Source organism: Andrographis paniculata, unplaced genomic scaffold (assembly GCF_009805555.1).
Source record: "Andrographis paniculata isolate CXL003 unplaced genomic scaffold, ASM980555v1 Contig69END, whole genome shotgun sequence".
NCBI classification, from domain to species: domain Eukaryota; kingdom Viridiplantae; phylum Streptophyta; class Magnoliopsida; order Lamiales; family Acanthaceae; genus Andrographis; species Andrographis paniculata.
This window is the reverse complement of record NW_026137605.1, coordinates 8,812,740-8,832,785: the sequence shown is the minus strand read 5'-3', so window position 1 is coordinate 8,832,785 and position 20,046 is coordinate 8,812,740. Positions and strand designations below refer to the sequence as shown.

General features: G+C 37.2%; 3 protein-coding genes across 4 annotated transcripts; 1 reads left to right on the top strand and 2 right to left on the bottom strand.

Annotated features, from left to right (window-relative positions):
* The first annotated feature begins 486 nt into the window (after nucleotides 1-486).
* Nucleotides 487-5,227, top strand: LOC127263496 (phytosulfokine receptor 1-like). 2 transcript variants are annotated; one of them, XM_051292554.1, is made up of 3 exons: nucleotides 1,172-1,255; nucleotides 1,332-3,620; nucleotides 3,896-5,227. In XM_051292554.1, the coding sequence occupies exon 2, from the start codon at nucleotides 1,336-1,338 to the stop codon at nucleotides 3,598-3,600; it is 2,265 nt and encodes a 754-aa protein (XP_051148511.1). In that variant the 5' UTR covers nucleotides 1,172-1,255; nucleotides 1,332-1,335; the 3' UTR covers nucleotides 3,601-3,620; nucleotides 3,896-5,227. The 2 variants fall into 2 exon arrangements, with proteins under 2 accessions (XP_051148509.1, XP_051148511.1); XM_051292552.1 differs by having other exon boundaries at nucleotides 487-3,620.
* LOC127263497 (inactive leucine-rich repeat receptor-like serine/threonine-protein kinase At1g60630) lies at nucleotides 3,675-5,930 on the bottom strand. Its single transcript, XM_051292555.1, has 2 exons — nucleotides 4,589-5,930; nucleotides 3,675-4,511 (listed from the first exon to the last, which is right to left on the bottom strand). The coding sequence occupies exons 1-2, from the start codon at nucleotides 5,928-5,930 to the stop codon at nucleotides 3,865-3,867; spliced, it is 1,989 nt and encodes a 662-aa protein (XP_051148512.1). The 3' UTR covers nucleotides 3,675-3,864.
* Nucleotides 5,931-9,495: 3,565 nt separating this feature from the next.
* On the bottom strand, nucleotides 9,496-14,948 carry LOC127263503 (tobamovirus multiplication protein 3). The gene is made up of 11 exons (XM_051292562.1): nucleotides 14,567-14,948; nucleotides 14,011-14,101; nucleotides 13,866-13,918; nucleotides 13,688-13,780; nucleotides 13,531-13,602; nucleotides 13,365-13,437; nucleotides 13,232-13,277; nucleotides 12,287-12,350; nucleotides 12,158-12,211; nucleotides 10,901-10,978; nucleotides 9,496-10,002 (listed from the first exon to the last, which is right to left on the bottom strand). The coding sequence occupies exons 1-11, from the start codon at nucleotides 14,720-14,722 to the stop codon at nucleotides 9,910-9,912; spliced, it is 873 nt and encodes a 290-aa protein (XP_051148519.1). The 5' UTR covers nucleotides 14,723-14,948; the 3' UTR covers nucleotides 9,496-9,909.
* Between the last annotated feature and the right edge of the window lie 5,098 nt (nucleotides 14,949-20,046).

Here is a 20,046-nt window from a genome sequence, read left to right as displayed (position 1 = left end):
TTTATTAAAAAATAATAATATTTTATTTATTAATAAAAATATAAAATAATTTTGGTATTTTTATTCTTTGCCATTTATATAAAAAGATACTATTTGTTAAATAAAATATAAGAAAATGATATAAGAAAAATACTTTCGATTGAGATGAAAATAATAAAATATAGTATATCAATATTACTTTACGAAAAATAAAATTTTATGAATACAAATAAAATTATTTTTATAAAAAATTAAGAATATAGTGTCAAATAGTAAACAAACAGATTTAAATTATTTTTTTCATATAAAATATTACATATATTATTAAAAGAATAAAAACTAAAAAATACGATAAAATAAAAGCAATTATAATATTTTATAAAAATATATATATTATACCAAAATAAATTATAAATATCAAAAAAAAAAAAAAACATTTATTTATTGGGCTATCAGATTGTAGAAATGGAGAGAAATAAGATTTTGGCGGCATTTATTACCCGCTTTTAAGACACCCCTCTGACTCCGACTCTACTCATCCAACGGGAACCTCTTCCGTACACGTCTTCTCCCCAAACGCTCTCCTTTCCGGCGACGGCGACGGGGACGGCGAGAATGATGAGGAGGAGTTATTGGTGATTGTAATTGTTGTTCCGTAATTGCCTTGGAAGAAAGAAGAAGAAGAAGATGATTCTGTCGGTTCTGCGTTTCGTTTTCATTATTCTCGCTGGAATCTCTTCCCGAGCTCATCGCGGCCTCAGCTGCAACCCTAGTGATTTGGATTCGCTGAAGAAATTCGTCGCGCAACTTAATTCAGGTGTGGATAGATGGAATTTCGAATCGATTCCGCCGAATTGCTGCGGTTGGAGTGGCGTCACTTGCGAGAATCCGTCCACCCGCGCCTCGAATGGCTCCATTGATTCATCTCTTAGGGTTGTCAAATTGGAGCTAGGCAGGAAACGCCTCGTCGGAACTGTGGCTGAATCGTTAGGCAATCTGGATCGCCTCAGGACCTTGAATTTGTCGTGGAATTCTCTGAAAGGCTCCATTCCGCAGGCGCTTCTGCTTTTGCCGAACTTAGAAACCCTAGATTTGAGCCATAACGCCATTTCTGGAACCTTCCCCAACTCCATATCCCTGCCTTCGTTGCAGGAGCTTGATGTTTCTAGAAACTTCATCTCTGGCGGTTTGCCTGATGACCTGTTTAGGTTGCAGAGCTTGAAGAAATTAAATCTCAATGAGAATCTGTTCTCCGGACAGCTCAGTGATCAAATCGGTAACCTCTCTAATCTTGTTCATTTAGGTTTATCATCGAATGGATTTTCAGGAAAACTTCCTGACGTGTTCGATAGATTTATGCACTTGGAGTATTTCTCTGCTCAATCGAATCAATTCAGTGGCGAATTACCCAAATCTCTGTCGAATTCGGCTAGCATTATTTTTCTTAACCTGAGAAACAATTCCTTGACTGGCGCCATTGATCTCAACTGCTCTGCAATGGTTAATCTCAATTCGATCAACTTGGCGACGAATAATTTCCATGGCGAGATTCCTGAGAACCTCCCAACCTGTAAAAACTTGAGAGCTGTAAATTTCGCAAGGATCAATTTCCATGGTAAGATCCCTGCTAGTTTCAGGAATTTTCACAGCCTTATTCACTTATCTCTCTCAGATTCCAATGTCTCCGACCTTGCGACGGCTCTGGACATTCTTCAGTACTGCAGAAGCTTGAAAACTTTAGTTCTTACGGGGAACTTTAATGGCGAAGAAATGCCTAATCATCTTGATCTTCACTTTGTTGAACTCAAAGTCCTTATTGTCGCTGATTGCAAACTCACCGGTTACATTCCCCAGTGGTTGAATCAGTGCAGGAACTTGCAGCTGTTGGATTTGTCGTGGAATCGGCTAGAAGGCTCGATCCCAACGTACATTGGCGATCTCCGATCTCTGTTTTATTTGGATCTATCGAAGAACTCCCTTACCGGGGAGATTCCTAAGGAGCTTACCGGAATGCAGAGCCTCATCAACGGTAGCGTCCTGAAGGATGTATCGAATCCCGATTTCCCTCTCTATTCGAGGAGGAATCGACAGGGTTACAAGTATAAACAGATTGGGGGTTTTCCTTCCACGTTGAGTCTTGGCAACAATTTGCTGATGGGAGAGATCTGGCCGGAGTTTGGTAATCTAAAGAAGCTTCATGTTTTGGACCTCAAATGCAACAATCTGTTCGGATCGATTCCTGGCAGTTTATCGGAGATGAGGAGTTTGGAAACTTTGGACTTGTCGTTCAATAACTTGACGGGAATGATACCGTCTTCGTTGAGTATACTCAGCTTTCTGTCGACTTTCAGCGTCGCGCACAATCATCTCTCAGGCCGGATCCCGACTGGAGGTCAGTTCCTAACATTTAACAACTCGAGCTTCGATGGAAACTCCGGTCTCTGTGGAACTCATTCTTCTCCTTGTCCTGATAGCATCCTTTCACCTTTGCTTGATCACTCGAGAAAACCGAGAGCTGCTGATAATATGGTTTCGATTGCAATGGGCGTCGGCATTGGTCTTGGATTCATGTTACTTCTGGTATTCTTTGTATGTTTAGTCGTTCTTCGATTCTCTTGGACGAAGGCCGTCGATCCTATCAATTCAGCGAGGATCGAGCCTCGCTCCTACTCGGAGGTAGTTACCCTTTGTCGGAGCGACGACAGCAGTTCGATGATCCTCGTCGACGACCTTGTGAAGGCGACGAACAATTTCGACTCGTCTAACATTATCGGCTGCGGCGGATTTGGTCTCGTCTACAAGGCTGAATTCTCCGACGGAAGGAAGGTAGCTATAAAACGGCTTTACGGCGACGACTTGCTAATGGATAGGGAATTCGAAGCTGAAGTCGATAGCTTGTCAAGAGCTCGGCATCCGAATCTTGTCTGGCTTCAAGGCTACTGCAGGTACAAGAACGACAAGCTGTTAATATACCCGTACATGGAGAACGGCAGCCTCGACTACTGGCTACATGAAAAGAGCGACGGGCCATCATCGTTGGATTGGGAGAAACGGCTGCGAATCGCGCAGGGTGCAGCCAGAGGGCTGGCTTACCTGCACGAATCCTGCGAGCCGCGCATCATCCACCGCGACATCAAGTCGAGCAACATCCTTCTCGACGGGGAGTTCAAACCTCACTTGGCTGATTTCGGGCTCGCTCGGCTGATTCTCCCGTACGAGACGCATGTCACGACGGACCTCGTCGGGACGTTGGGGTACATCCCTCCCGAATATGGTCAGGCATCGGTGGCGACGTATAAAGGCGACGTGTACAGTTTCGGGGTTGTTCTTTTGGAGCTTTTGACGGGGAAGAGACCGATGGATGTGTGCGGACCGAAAGAATCCCGGCAATTGGTGTCGTGGGTAATCGAGATGATGGAGGAGGGAAGGGAAGCCGACGTGTTCGATCCGCTGATCTACGGGGCAATCCATGCCGGGAGAAAGGCTACGGTGCTCGGGATTGCTTCTATCTGCCTCGACGAGTCCCCGAGACTACGGCCCAACGCGCAGCAGTTGGCGTCGCTGCTAGACAACGTTGAATCGACGTCTTCCGGCCCGTCGGAGGAAGATGGGTTTTCTTAATAGATCAAGAACGAGTCGAGGTATGTTTTATGAGCTTTCATTAAGTATGCATAACTCAGTAATCATAACAGAGATAGCTGAAAAAGATAGGATTTTTTAGTATGCAAGAATGATTCGAACATCTTGAGAACACTCAAATTAAATCAATGGCTGAAACATGATTCAATCGAACTCACTCTTCAATTCAAAATAAGAACAAAATGTAATGAAACACCCATAAAAATTGTAAAAATCACTAGGAAAAAATAAAAATGTTACATTGATTTATATACTGAGATGTTCTTCCCTGGGCAAGCTCTGGACAGTGTCCGACCATCTCCCCGGCGAGTGATCGCTGCTGTTCGACGACAAATGCGCCTCCGCCCGAGCTTCCCGGATCATCCTCACCACCTCCTTCATCGCCGGCCGGCTATCCGCCCCCACTGCCACACATGCCATGGCGATGTTCAGCAGCGCCGCCAGCTTCTCCTCCGACGCAGACACCTCGTCGCCAGATTCCGTTTCCTCCTCCCTCACCGATCGCACCCACGCCGGGATGTTGGCGCCGTGCTCTTGAACAAGATCCTGGAACGGCGTCTTCCCCGTCAGGAGCTCCAGGAGCAGCACGCCGTAGCTGTAGACATCCGCCGGTTGGGACAACGGTCTCCGAGGGTCACGGCACTCCGGCGCCCGGTAGAAGAGGGACGACGCGCTCGATTCCTCATTCGACTCGGGGTTCCTGAAGGCAGTCAGCCCGTAGTCGGTCAGGCACGACTCGAAGTCAGATCCTAATAGGATGTTGGTCGATTTTAAGTTCCCGTGCGTCAAGCCCGGGTTCTGATGGATGTAGAGGAGACCAGTGGCGACATCCTCGGCTATTTTGAGACACGACGTCCAATGGAGCGGCTTTGATCCGCCGGCTGCTCGGGAACCTGCACATTGAAACCACAACAGAGCTCAGGCAACACGCCTTATCGATCTCTAACAAGACATCGATGACAAAATGTACCATGTATGAGCGAAAAGAGGCTGCCGTTGGGGAAATAATCGTAGACGAGCAAACGCTCCTCCTTGGCCTGAAAATACGCCCGGAGAGGCACCAAATTCGGGTGGCGCAATCGACCGAGGATCTCAATGTGTCGTCTAAACTCCTCCATCGAAGGATACCGGGCGTCCTTAAGCCGCTTGACTGTGACAATGTATCCCGACTCCATCACGGCCTTGTATGTGCTGCCGATAGTCCCCCGGCCGAGCGTCTCGGCGGAGGCTTTTAAAAGATCCTCGAGGCTATAATTCATCTGCTGATCACCGGGGCCGAGGAACGTCAAGCTCCCGAGCCCTTCAGCGCCTTGATCCCACGAAAATCCGCCGTGCTTGTCGCCGCTGTGATCGCCCCGGCGGGCGCTAGCAGCACCACCGCCGCTGCCGCCGCCAGGTGTGCCGCCGTCCTCCGCCCCTCCCGCCACCACTTTGCTACCGTTCTCCTTACCATTGCTCTTCTTCCTCATACAAACCATCCAAACGATCACCAGCACACACAGCGCCACCAATCCGGCGGCGCAGAGAACGCTTATTAATATAATTCGCCGGCGGTGACGGCTGCTGTTTTTAGGCATAATTGGGTACGATGGGGAGGCGGACGGGGCAATGCCGCCGCCGCACCGCCGCCCGGCTAATTCACCGCACAAGTTCAGGTTCCGGGAAAATGACGTGGCATTGAACCTGGCCAATGCGGCGGTCTGCGGGATTGGCCCGGAGAGGGCATTATTGGACACGTTGAAGAACCGGAGGCCGGTCTGATTAAAAGCCGGGATCGGACCGGACAACCGGTTGTCTTGCAGGAAGAGGACGTACAGCCTGGTCAGGGCGGCGAAGGACGCCGGAATCTGGCCGGAGAGATCGTTGCCGGAGAGGACAATAATTTTCAATCTGTGCATTGCGGAGAGGCTTACGGGGATGGGACCGGAGAATCTGTTATTGTTTAGGTAAATAGACTTGAGATTTTTCAGGCCGGAGAGCTCCGGAATCTCGCCGGAAAGTGAGTTGTCCTTCAAGCTGAGAACCCTAATCTGATCTAATTGGTTGAGACTGGTGCCGTCGAGCTTGCCGGTGAGGTTGAAGCTCTCGACGACGAGCTTGCTGACTCTGCCATGGAGGCATTCTCTGACGCCTTCCCACTGGCACACATTGGCGCTGCGAGACCAGCGGAGGACGCCGACGGTGTCGACGGCAGATTTCAGGGAGAGCAAGGCGCCGGCGTCGTCAGATCTTGAAGTGGTCGACAGTAAGAAGAAGAAGAGGAACAGGAACAGGAAGTTGTACCTTGAGGAGGAGGGGAATGTACAAACCATTGAAGCGGTGGAGAAAGAGTATAGAAACTTAGTCAGATCTAGAAATGGAGGGGTGATTTGGGGGGCTGCGTCGTCCCATAATCGAAACCCTAAGGCAGAGGCAATTGAGTAGCAGAAGTAGATCTAGGGGCATGATTGATTGTGGAAGAAGGGTGAGGTGTAAGTTATGGCTATGGAGGTCGAAAATGGAGTGTAAAGAAAGGCGCCAGAAGCAGCAGAGAGAGGGAGAAGAGAGAGTGTGTCGTTGTCAGCAAAGCTTTCTTTGGTTTGACTGATTTTGATTTACAGAGGAAAAAGAAATGGCTGTCTGGCAAGGCAAGGCAATCCTGAAGTAGAAGAAAAGTAATTTTGAAAAGGGAGGAAGAAAGAGAGAGGAAGAAACACAAGAATTTGGAGGTGTAATTAATGGGAGGTCATCTACTCACTGACAGTTTTCACTAATCGTCTTTCTTACTTTCTTTCTCCATTGTTTTTGGGTTGCCCATTTCTCTCTCTTCTTTTGGCTCTCACTCTAAAAGAAGGGAAGAACAGAAAGGGGTTCACGTGAAATTAATTAATTAGGTGAGAAATTGCAGAGAGAGAGAGAACCCAAAAATGGGGTTTGAAAAACAATTCAGGTTGCTGCCCTGTTTGTTGTCACAATAGAAGAGAGAGAGAGAGAGAGAGAGGCCATTGTTGACGGAAGAGATGCATAGTGACAAAGGAACAATTAACAGATTAGATAGACAGAGAGAGAGAGAGAGAGAGAGAGAGAGAGAGAGAGAGAAACCCTAATTATTAGAATTCCTTCCCTCCTCCGTCTGCGAAACCCTAAACTGAAATAGGTGGGCTAGCTAGCGAGCGGCATTGAATTGAATTGAATTGAATTGAGTTGGGTGGTGCAGTGAGGATTGAAGATAGATTGAATTAATTAAGAACACACACGCACAGATAATAGATGAGCGAGGATGAAGATGAAGATGACGATGACGATGACGATGACGATGGAGGTGGGGCAGTGGAGGAGTGCGTGAATAATTAAATTGAAACTGAATTTGGGGAGGAGGAGGAGGAGGAGGAGCAAATATCAGAAATACAGAGAATAAATAAAATATAATTTAAATTAATTAATTAGGTAATAAGTGAACACGAGCCTCTGGATCTCACCATCATCGTCATCGTCATCGTCTTCATCGCTACTTCTCCTTCTCCGTGATGTATATATAATATACATATAGTAAATGAGGTATAAATTGGAAATATAAAACATATGTTAAAATAAAATAAAATAAGATATAAATTGATAATATATCCTAAAATATATATATATATATGTCAAATATTAAATTAATATCACAATTTCTATAATTATCGGCCACTAAATATATATATTGTTATTTTTATGTGTTTAGAAGTATTTAACGTTTTAATGGTGTGAAAGATCATGAGTTCGAATTAAGTTATGCTCTTTTTTTTGGTAAAAAATCTAGTTTTTGATACAAAAATATATATTGTTATTTTTATGTGTTCTAAAGTATTTGTTTTAATTTTTAAATATTATAGTCAATACTATTACTAAAAAATAAATATTGTTTTATTCTATTTAATTTGTTTATTTTTTAAAAATATAATTATATACTTTAAATATATATTAAAATCTATAATTTATAATTTTATTATTATTTTTATATCATACAATATTAATAGAGTTAATTTAATTTTTTTTTATTTTATCTTAATATAATACTAATTTTTCTTCGTAGATATAAAAAGTATTTCCTCCGTCCAGCTACAAAGTATATATAACCATTTAATTAAATATTTTACTTTTTTCCACAAATACCCTTATTTTACCTCATATTCTTACTTTTATACCAAAAAGCAAAGGCAAAAATATTATTACATTACTTTTACTTACTCACTGTAATTAAAATATTATTATTTTTTAAACTCCGCGCCAAAAGTAAATATATACTTTATTCATGTACGGAGTAGCGAGTATTATGTAAGTTTAATTTGGTTAAAGGGTATTTCAAATAGAAATCATTACATAAAAGAGCAGTAGTGTATTAGACCCATATTTGTCAAGTACTTATATTACAGACAACTGCTCTCCTCCTACCCCATAAACTATTATTTTAATAATGATTTCATTATAATAATGATAATATGTTAGGACAAGATTTTGAGTTTGATTAACTGTTTATGTCACGTGTGAGTCTGTCTGTCTGCATTCAACTCATACATATTCTTTAATTAAAATCATTATTCTCGTTTCTTAATGCAAATCTTTTATCATTTTATTTATCTGTCATGAAATATTATATTTTTACAATGAATTGTAATAATTGTGAGTAAAATAAAATCAAATTAAATTTAAAAAGAAGAGAGATATTAATTGTGCTTAGAAATCTCTTTTGATTTCTTAATACTATTCTCAAGATTATTGTGAGATCCAAGTTTAAAAACATACAAAATCATTATGAATATTATTTTTATTAATAAATCGAATAAAACTATTAATTAAGAATCTTGACCCAATAATCATCATCATCCTATATATATATATATATATAACCACAAGTAGTAAAAATTTAGGGGTTTGTTCGGCTTCGGTTCGAAATTAGTTTTTTTTTTATTAATTTAAATAGTATTTTAAAATAATATTTTGTAAAAAAAGATATAAATTTTTATTAAGAATCGTATAAACTAAATAGAGCATTTCTTTTTTTTTTTTTTTGGTTTGAAATGCAAAACAAACCCACAATGTGATATAAAATATATATTTGATATGATATAGTTAAAGCTTTTATGGTTGATAAATAGTGTATATAAATAAAGCATATACTGTTTGGATAGTGTATGTTTGGTTTATGTTTAAATAATAATTAAGTATATATTTTTTGAAATATATATATATATATATATTCACCAAAAAAATTTAAAAAATACAAATAAAAGAATTATATAATAAAATATTAAAAAATGGAAAAGAAAAGTAAAGCAACAAAACATGATGACATGCACAAGATTGTTGCAATGATTATTGAGAGCATGATGCATATTCCAGAGTGTCCCTGCCTTCCATCTTTATAAAATAAGAGCAAATCATGAAAGTTAGTAGTGGAACAATGATATTGTTTGTTATATTATATTTGGATATTTCTAAATAATAAAAAATTGAAATAAAAACAATTTTTTCATGTAATATATTTTTTTAAAAAAATAATTATGTAAGATATTTAATAAAAAGACAAAATTATAAGATAATAATTTTGGGAAAGTCAGGATTTTTTTTTTTTTTATATTTAGACTCATTTTTTTCAATCACAAAATATATTTATCTTACATTATTTTAATACAAAAATTTTCCAAACTACGACAAATTGAGTTCGAGGGAGGGAGGGAGGGGTTGATTAGGGCATGATGATGTCTGAAAAGTAACAAACAAGTTACTTTTTGGGACCCCAAATCCCATGGCCATGTCATGTGTTTCTGCCTATTTCACCCACTCTCAACTCTCTCTCTACCAAAACAAACACACAATGGGTTGCATTGCATTTTGCTGCTTAGCTGCAAAAGCTCAAAGTAGAAATAAAATGTCATCCATCATCTCAAAAACAAACAAAAAATAGTCTAAAAAAGTTCATCACAGAGAGAGAGAGAGAGAGAGAGAGAGAGAGAGAGAGAGACAACAAAAGAAGAGTTCAAGTTGAAAGGGGAAGGAAGGGGAGATACTCAACTAGTAGTTTGCAGGCTGGAAATTACAGATAGAAGTGCATCTCCCTCTCTCTCTCTAGAAGTAAACTACATTTGGTGCAGTCATACATCAAAAACACAACTTCATTCATTCATTCATGCAAACTGCGGGAGTAGGGGCCGGAGGGGGGCTCTCGACTACTACGCTCCATTCGTTCATGTTTTCATCATCCCATTTGTGGACGGGAAACCAACCCCCTTCACACTTACTGCATCCAAACCCTTCCTTGGAGGAAGATTATCACCGGATAGGATGATATTGCGTGATCCCACGCTTCGGAGGTAGTTTCCTCAGTATGAAGAGTACCAGCGACGATGGTAAGATCTCCACTAGCTGCAAAAATTGAAAATTAGGATGGATGATGCATACTGATGATAAGCACACACAGACCGGACACACTATTTTAATCGACATCATCAACTATTGTGCACATCTTGTGCTTGTTTTTATTTTACTGTCTGTAAAAAGGAAGTCGGCATCATTGAACAAGAAGCTTGGCCATTATTGCTTAGATTGTTTCCAGTGATGCTAAAACAAACATCACAGTTTAACTTTCGTGGAGAAGACTAGTAAAAGTATCTGGAGCACTACCAATAAATTAACAACAATATGGAGACAAAACATGGCTAATGTAGGATGCTCAATTGTTCCTGTAAATACGAACAATTGCTCGATTGTATATTGAATTCCAAAAGAAGCCAAGATTTCACCCAATATCAACCAGATGATACGTCCAAGAAATGAAATGGAAGTTTCTCAGAAACTGGTACCCATGAGCACTTGTATCCTAAGACAAACAACTAAACAATTTGATTGATTGATTTAAGTCATGCTCCAAATTTTCAATCTTGGAAACTTCAACTAGACGTCTATAGTATACTCCACTAGTCTATAGTATACTCCACTAATAATAACACACACAAAAGATGTGCTTCTCCAGGAAACTAGAACACCATTTCCATCAATATCCGTACCTCATATTGCTCAAAGCATAAGTTTCCATGTGCTTAAAGTGAAGTATTAGAATCAAAAGAAGCAGTAAGAACAAGAGACAGGTTGCAACTTCATTAATCTACCATGTCATAGATACTAGGAATGGCCCCAATCCACATAAATAAACAGGTTAAGTTTATATTGACGATGAATGAAAGAAGCAATAATTTTTCTCTTCTTCCAGTATATATCAAGCTAAATTATATATGAATACCTAAAATCTCAAAATAAACCATACCAGGTAATATATTAAATTCAATATTGGATGATCCAGAACATCAAGATCCGCAGCTGGATCAAATGCATCAAAGCACATCTGCAAAACGTAAGAGTTGTAGAGACAAATGCGTTGTTATGGCAGCAATCATTATAAAATAAAAATAAATGCGACAAAAACATACAATAAATGAATGTTAATACACAGGAATACACCAAACAAGCCATAATTCATGGGAATACAATATAAAAACAAGTGCAAACACAAGGACCTCAATAAATATGCAGGCACATTTAGCATATACAGATAAGGTAGAAAAGGCATGGTGGCAGACAAATAAGGCAAGAAACAAGCATTCTAGATACAGCTCATGCCCGGGCATAAAAGAAAATGTGTTTTGAAAATTCCTGTTTTATTATAACATGTATCCTGATAGATGTTAACTAATTTGGAGAACTTGATAGCTATGGTAAATAATTTTTATTTTGAAATGAAGGATATTGTAATAAAAAATAGGCAGCACATTAATATAATAAATTTGACTGAATATCAATGTATTGAAACCATACACAGCTATATCGGGGAAACAATACATATTGTTGCAATTAGGTCACAACCATTGATTGAAAATGTAAAATAAAAAATAAGAAAATACACACACAAACACAGAACATGCTTGTGTCAGCCATGGGGAAAAACCATCAAATTCAAATTCCGGGACCCATACAACAACATTAGGGATTCCATACATTATTCACATTTCTCACTTTCAATCTTTCCTTGCTTGTCCAGCTTATTATAGAATATTATAAATTAAGAAGATTTCCATTTGGGGGAATAGGAAATAAGTAAGCACACACAAAAGAGAGAATAAATACAGGACATTTGAAACTGCTTGGTATAGAATAGCTGTGCATAGATGTTATGTTCCAACAATGGCACCGGAGAGTCAACTAATCACGCTGACAATAACACTTCATTTAAAATGCATAGTATTTAGTACAGTTACGGTCTGCTGCGTGCAATTCAGTTTAACTCAAAATATATCATTTAAGATTCGACAATTAATATAAACTCAGAACACAGAATTATCAAATTAGTTTGACAAATCAAAATATGTTAACCCAAAAAAAGCATTTTGCATATATCTGCAAAAAGCAGTAAAATACTAAAATCATACGAGCCAAGTGATTTCAATATACACACATATATCAATGTATATCATTTTAATTACCACAATCAGGTAATTGATTTTCTTAGAATTGGCAGAGAACTTACCATGATGCATCTGACAAGAAAGCATGAGAAACATATGGTTGTCACATAACCAACCTACCAGAAAAATGTATTGTTGTTAATACAAACACATCTTCACATATAAAAAGTAATATTGAGCTTAGAGCATACCTCCTGCAACTTCTTAAGTCTGCCTTTGGATTCTACAGGAAACCTTTTTAACATTAAGAACAACCTGTATAAGGAATGCAAAAGAGGTCAATGTAACTTAATCATGTACAAGAATGTTCCAAAGTAAAATAATTGCTAAAAAACAAACATCTAATAACACCAAATTAATAGAGGGGCAAAAAACTATTGAACATTTAATAGGGAAGCATATCAACGTTAGATGAAACCCCTCAGATATAAAAAATTATGAGAAACAAGCAATCATCTTATGTGATTGTGCAGGTATCATCATTTAATCAAAGATGCTAAAGACATTTTTCGATAACAAAGAGAATTGAGCACCGACAATTACAACGATGAGACTATCATACAAATTACATTTCAACAAATAAACACTCAATAACATATCAAACCCTTATAATCAGCGGCAGGAAAGACACCCAATGATGAGACTATCATACAAATTATATTTCAACCAATAAACAATCAATAACATATCAAACCCTTATAATTAGCGGCAGGAAAGACACCAGTATCTAGTATCTACCCTACATAAAGTCAAAATGCAATTGAGATTGATAATCAGTTCAAAGAAAGATGTCAAAATAATCAATAGAGCACAAAGAATATTTGCACTGATTTATAATATTATGAAGCCACCCAACTCGACAACACAGGCCATGCGTTAGATAATCTGACATGATCGAGGAAAATGAACTCGGATGCTAACAATGCATAAAAACGCAATCAACCCTATCCCTTCATTTCGTGTATACTAGTGAAAGGGGGCACACTTGATAAAAACCACAGAGTTAATAATTCTTTAACAATTTAAAAAGAAAAAAGAAATTATGATCAAAGATACTTGCATGGTTATGAGCTTAAAAAGTACAATCAAAGAATATTATCGTCAGAATATCTGTTTTCTAAGGATGGAAACTGCACCTTCCACCATAGAGAAGAAACCCCAGGGCTGCAAATAAGGAAACACCTGCCAAATGACAAATTTCATAAGCATACTTGAAGCGTCCATACAAATAATACAAAATTCACACAGGGAGAGTTTAACGTAATAAACCTGCAAAGAACATTTTGCTTAAAATTGTCATAACAGGAACGGGCTTCCACCACTGAATTAACCACAAGGTTATCTGGAAGAAAGTAGAAGAATAGTTTATTCCCCTTCATACATCCCCTGTACTTATATTCATATGCATTGAATGTCTGGCGCACTCAAGTGTTACCTGAATAGCATACACAACTCCATTGACGGTATAGAAACTAGGTCTAAGCCCATCAGTGGATACAGCACGAGCCTGGCAAATATGCAGTAAGTAATGAACTGAGATGCAGAGGTCAAAACTTTGGGCACACAGCCTGTTAAATGAAATTTTACTCAACCTGATAATAGATTTCTGCCCAGAACAATACAAGCAAAGCATATGTTGTGAAAAACGCGAGACTTGGCATATCAAGCAAAATGTGTTGAACAATCTAAACAGAATGGGAAGCATCAGTAAAAAAAAAGATAATTAAAATAATTCGTGATAAGGAAAATAAAAGGAGATAAAATCAATACCACTGGCTTCAATTTTTGGACATCCCGACGCAATGCAAATACCACACAACGAACTGAAATCATAAATAAAAGATCCTTCAGATAAAAGTAGCAGAGATATTGAAATTTGAACAGATATCAAATATTATTGCACCGGCATACAAACCTCCATTGACCAGGAAATTAAGAAAATGGAACACTTTTTGAGTTGTCCAGCCATATTCAGGTACTCTCAATTGTATTCTCACCAATTGCACCTATAACGAATAAGTAAGTTCTTAATGTTTGTGCTTCATCTAAATTAATCATATGGATACAGAGATATATATAATAAGATTTCACAAAACCACCTTCTTAACAAAGAATGTATCAATTCATACATTCACTGTGAATTCCAATGTAACTAATGCATAGAAATTTTGTCAACAAAAAGCTTCCCTCAAATATATGCATACATATATTTATATATGTGTGTGGGTGTGGGTGTGGGTGTGGGTGTGGGTTGGGGGGGGGGGGGGGGGGGGGGGGTATTTGGCATTGCAAATGAATTGTAATTGCAAAAACCTACCAATTTTTCAAAAAGGGGGAAAGGAAATTGAGGGGAGTAAAACAAAGAATCGCGCATAAGATTACAAATTTCAAACCATTATCGTGTTCGAACCCTAATTCAAGGCTGTGCAACAAAAAAATCTAACCTAATCGCAAAAGAATTCAAAAGTTACCAAAGCAACAGCGCCAACGATTCCATAAAGTGCGGCAAGAACATGGAATATGGAATCCTGCCAAGCGACGGAGTGATTGACTACGTCCCACCAACTGGTCGCGTCGCTAAGGCGGAGCGCCACCACCGCCGCGTCCGCCAGAGGGCCCGCCGCCATATCCACCGGCCGCCAATCAAAGATTCGCTATTGCAGGATCGAATTCTTCGCCAGGAAGAAACGGACCCGGAAATTAGGGATTGGAAGGAATTGGGAAGGGCGGTGAAGGGGGGTGGTGGCTATCCTATTATCGATCTATCTACGGTGGCTGTAAATCTTTGAATTTGTTTGAGAGCGAGAAAGCGGTGCGGTGGCAACTGGCTGGCAATTTCTCTTTCTTCCTGCAACTCCTCTTCATTATTATTATTATTATTATTATTATTATATATATTTCTTTTATATAATAATAACAGTAACAGATATGTTTTTTCATAAAAAGAAAATATTAAAATGATTTTATATAAATATTATAACAAGATATATTAACACAATATAAATATGTCCTCTATCCATTCAAGAAAATCTTATATTTGTTAAATTCATCTAGTTTGTTACTATCATTAAATAAATAAAGTACAGTTTGTTTAAATTAAGAGTCTTTTAAATTTTTTTTAACAAATTATTGTTGATAAATATAAAGTTTTAAAAAATATATTGTTAAATTCTAAAAATTAATCATTTTATCGATTCGAAAGAGACACCTGGATCCATGTTAGTCCATTTATTTATCTATACGTATTTAGATTCTTTATTTTTCTTTTCAGAAAATATTATTGCAATTTTATTATAATGTCTATCTACATACTATGAATGCATGGAATACTTTTGCAAAGACAAGACACCAAATGTGACAAATTCTTTTTGTTTTAATTTGAAAATTAATGTTAATATTTATAAGTCAAAATTGCTTAGAACCTATTCATGATTTAAAAATCTACATCATATTTCTTATTTTGAAGCCGCATATTGTTCATGTACTGGACAAAATTATTTAGAAATTAGTTGTGGCTTTTTTGTGTTATAAAATTAATATCAAATTATTATTTTATTCATTGAATATAGTTTTTCTTTTTTTTCAAATAATTTTTTTTATATAAACGAGAATTTAGATAAATTATAATTAATATATAAAATAATTATAAATTAATATTAAAATAATTTAATTAAAATTAAAAATAATTAAAAATTATAAAATTTAAAATGTAATTAAAATATATAATTATATTTTTTAAAAATAAATAAATAAATTATATATTGACAGAAAAATGAACCATTTATATCTAGAATAGGAGCATAATATATATGGCCTTTTGCTAAATGGGCCTAAGTTTCAGCCCAGCTACAGGGATAGGAATGTAATTAATTAGTTATGCTAAGAGTGTCGTAATATCATTATATGACTAGTCAATAGAAATATTAATAATTATTTTTACTGCTAACTACTATTATATATATTATATAATAGAATAATATATGAATATAATACTATAAGCTACTTTGTATATATAAATATATGTGAGTTGATATTGTGTGCGTGTGTAATTATATATATAATATTTATTGTGTGTGAAGATGTTTGTGGATAATGGGGGAGAAAGAATTTTGTTGAAATATATTTCGTTATATCTCATTCAATGTAACTCTCTTTCAATTGGGCTATACAAACCGTATTATCTTCATACAATGTAGTCGGGGATTTTATCGTCAGATATTAACCCGCAATTTTTCAGAATACGTTGAGTCATTGACCTCAACCAAACACATTCTCGACTAGCTTCATGTATTGTCATTATTTCAGCATGATTTGAAGAAGTGATAGTTAAAGTTTGTTTCATCGATTTCCAACGGATCACTGTTTCGCCACAAGTGAATATATAACCAGTTTGTGTCTTGGCTTTATGAGGATCAGATAAATATCCTGTATCGGAAAAACCAATTAATTCATGTCGAGAATCTTTCGAGTAAAATAACCCAAGATCAATTGTTCCTTGGAAATAACAAAAAATATGTTTAATCTCATTCCAATGTCGTCGAGTAGGCGATGAACTGAATCTTGCCAATAAATTTACAGCAAATGATATGTCAGGTCTGGTGCTGTTAGCAAGATACATTAATGCCCCTATAACACTCATATATGACACTTTTGGGTCAAGTGTTTCTTATTTTCCTTTTTTGGTCTAAATGGATCTTTTATTAGATCGAGTGCCCTGACGATCATTGGAGTACTTAGCGGATGTGACTTATCCATCATAAATTGTTTCAGTACCCTTTTGGTATAATTTGATGGGTGGATAAAGATTTCACTTTCCAAATGCTCAATTTGCAAACTAAGGCAAAATTTACTTTTTCCAAAATCCTTGATCTCAAACTCCTTTTTTAGATATTCAACAGCTTTATGGATTTCTTCAGGAGTTCCAATTAAATTGAGATCATCGAAGAATACAAATCTTGACCAATTTTTCTTTATAAAAACGCATAGACATATAGAGTCATTTATGTAACCTTCTTTTCTTAGACTTTTGCTGAGACGTTGTACTACATTCAGCCCTTCTGTTCTCACAAACACCCACCTGTAGCCAACAAGTTTCACATTTTCAGGTGTTTGGATTATGAGCCCAAATACTTGCCCTTTTTTTAATGAGTCTAATTCAAAGTGAATTGCGTCTTTCCATTTCGCCCAATCATCTATTTGCCGACATTCATCAACTGATTTAGGTTCATAATCCTCGTCATCTTTCATTATATCGAGTGTTACAGAATATGCAAATGCATTATCAATATTTATTTTCTTTATATTACAATATTTTCCACTTGTGGTATAGTTAACAGAAGTTTCAATAACTTCATCATCACTTTAATCAGAATTTTTAGTATCAACCTTTTCAGGGGTTGTACTGACCTTTTAAGGTATCTGATCTTTGTTGATCTCTTCACTAGTATTTACAATTTTCTTCTTTCGTGGATTCTTATCCTTGGAACCCAACGGTCTACCACGTTTTACGCGGGCAGTATGCTCATTAGCACTCGGCATTTTCCCTTCTGGGATGTTTATTTTAGCTGGTGCATTTGTTGCTGCTATATATGATTTCGTAGCTCTGGCAGCATCGTTAAAAGTATCAGACAATTGATTTGCAATTTTCTACAAATACACAATTATTTGAACTTTAAGTTCACTATGTTTCGTATGATGATCAAATTCAAGTGGTATTTTCCACGAAATTTCTTTTTTCAGTTGATTACTGTCTCCCCCTAATGTCGGAAAATGAGATTCATCAAAATGACAGTCTGCAAACCTTGCAGTAAATAAATCACCCGTTGTTGGTTTAAGATATTTTGCAATCGAGGGTGATTCATACCCGACATATATACTCAACCTTCTTTGAGGTTCCGTTTTTGTGCGTTGAGGTGATGCAATTGGCACATAAACAACACACCCAAAAATTCACAAGTGGGATATATTTGGTACTTTTCTAGATACCAATTGAGTTGAGGAATAACAGTGATAACTTGTCGGCCTTATTTTCACAAGGGCTTCTGCATGCAATATAGCATGTCCCCAACATGATACGGAAAGTTTAGATCTCATTAACAATGGTCTAGCAATTAATTGCAATCTTTTGATAAGAGATTCAACTAGACCATTTTGCGTATGTACATGAGAAACAAGATGTTCCATAGTAATGCCAATTGACATGCAGTAATCATCAAATGTATGTGATGAATACTTTCCAACATTATCTAAATGTATTTTATTTATCGGGTGATTTAGAAATTGTGCTCGCAATTTAATTATTTGTGCAAGTAGTCTAGCAAAAGCTAGATTGCAAGTAGATAACAAACATACGTGTGACCATCGTGTTGACGCGTTAATTTGTACCATAAAATGCTTGAAGGGTTCACACGGTGGATCTATAGGTCCACAAATATCACCCTGAATTCTTTCCAGAAAAGCTGGGGATTCAAATCCAACCTTTATTTAAGATGGCCTGATCACATGTTCCTTTAGACTCAAAATATTTTTCTTTTTCAATAAGTGACCGTTTGAATTTTCAACAATTCGTCTCAGTATTACATTATCAGGATGCCCAAGTCGATCGTGCCAAGTTTTAAATTCGCTAGTAGCCATTTGGTCTACTAGGTGATATATTTCAATGACACTGATTTTTGAATAATATAAGTTGAAAGAAAATGATGACAATTTTTCTTTCACAATTATTTTGACATTCACAATCTGAGCTATCAGGAGATACTTATTTTTTGCCTCATTTAATATTTCAATGTGATACCCATTTTTTCGAATATCACTGAAGCTCATCAAATTCTTTCGAGCTTTGCTCAAGAACAAGGCATTTTCAATTGCCATTTTTGTCCATTTTGGGAGATATACAATAGCTCTTCCTGAGCCTTCAATCATTTTTTATGCACCACTGATAGTAACAATAATGGTCTTTCCTATATTCATGTGGGAGAAATAACATTTGTTTTTCAAAATTTTGTGAGTCGTAGCATTGTCGATAAGACAGATGTTGTCATCGGCTCCAAAATATTTGGCATCCATATCTTTGCAAGAAGGTAAAAATAATAAAAGACATGTATTAGTAATATAATCAAAATAGACTTATATTATATGGGTAATACAAAAATGGGGCATAAAGCATCAAAATAACAAAAGAGATACAACAACATTTTATTATTTAACATCATTAACTATATCAAGCAGATCATCGACATTTAGGTACGTGATATTTTCATTCATCACATCGTCAAATGTGTCATCGTGGACAACGTGATTTGTTCAGGGAAAATTCTTTCCTGTCTTTCTTTTGAAGCCCGATACAGTTCAGCCAAGTGACTGACTGTGCGACAAACGCGACAAACATGGGTCCAATGGCCTTTGATTCTACACCGGGTGCATTCCTCATCATTGTTTCTGTTTCTCCCGGTGTTGAACCTCGGCCTTCTGTCATTATAATGCCGATTTGGCACATATCGGAGCCTGTTTTGATAATTATTGTGACCATATGCGTTTGTCCTGCCCCGTCCGCGATTCTAATTTCGATTGCGATCAATTCGTTGATTTCTGACCTGTCCACAGCCAAGAACCGGATTTGCCGGTTGTATTGCATTTGCCTCTGAAAATGGGTTTGCACCTGTCGGCCGAAATTTGTGATTTTTCAACAACAATTCGTTATTTTGTTCGGCCAACAAAAGACAGGTGATCAGCTCAGAATATTTCTGGAAGCCTATTTCGCGATACTACTGCTGCAAAACAATATTAGAGATATGAAAAGTGGAGAAAGTTTTCTCCATCATCTCATATTCAGATATATTTTTGCCACAGTGACATAGATGTGATGTTATTTTAAACATTATAAAATTATATTCTTGGACTGTTTTAAAGTCCTGAAGCCGTAGGCTTTGCCACTCGCTTCGTGCCCTTAGCA

What these genes read in the sequence shown, in the direction of transcription:
- LOC127263503 (XM_051292562.1), bottom strand. Translation starts at nt 14,722, where the DNA reads ATGGCGGCGGGCCCTCTGGCGGACGCGGCGGTGGTGGCGCTCCGCCTT. An exon ending in GACTTAAGAAGTTGCAGGAG is followed by an intron (nt 12,212 to 12,286) that starts GTATGCTCTAAG and finishes TTTTTCTGGTAG; the next exon opens with GTTGGTTATGTGACAACCAT. An exon ending in TGAATTTAATATATTACCTG is followed by an intron (nt 10,003 to 10,900) that starts GTATGGTTTATT and finishes CAATTTTTGCAG; the next exon opens with CTAGTGGAGATCTTACCATC.
- LOC127263496 (XM_051292552.1), top strand. Translation starts at nt 667, where the DNA reads ATGATTCTGTCGGTTCTGCGTTTCGTTTTCATTATTCTCGCTGGAATC.
- LOC127263497 (XM_051292555.1), bottom strand. Translation starts at nt 5,930, where the DNA reads ATGGTTTGTACATTCCCCTCCTCCTCAAGGTACAACTTCCTGTTCCTG. An exon ending in CCTCTTTTCGCTCATACATG is followed by an intron (nt 4,512 to 4,588) that starts GTACATTTTGTC and finishes TTCAATGTGCAG; the next exon opens with GTTCCCGAGCAGCCGGCGGA.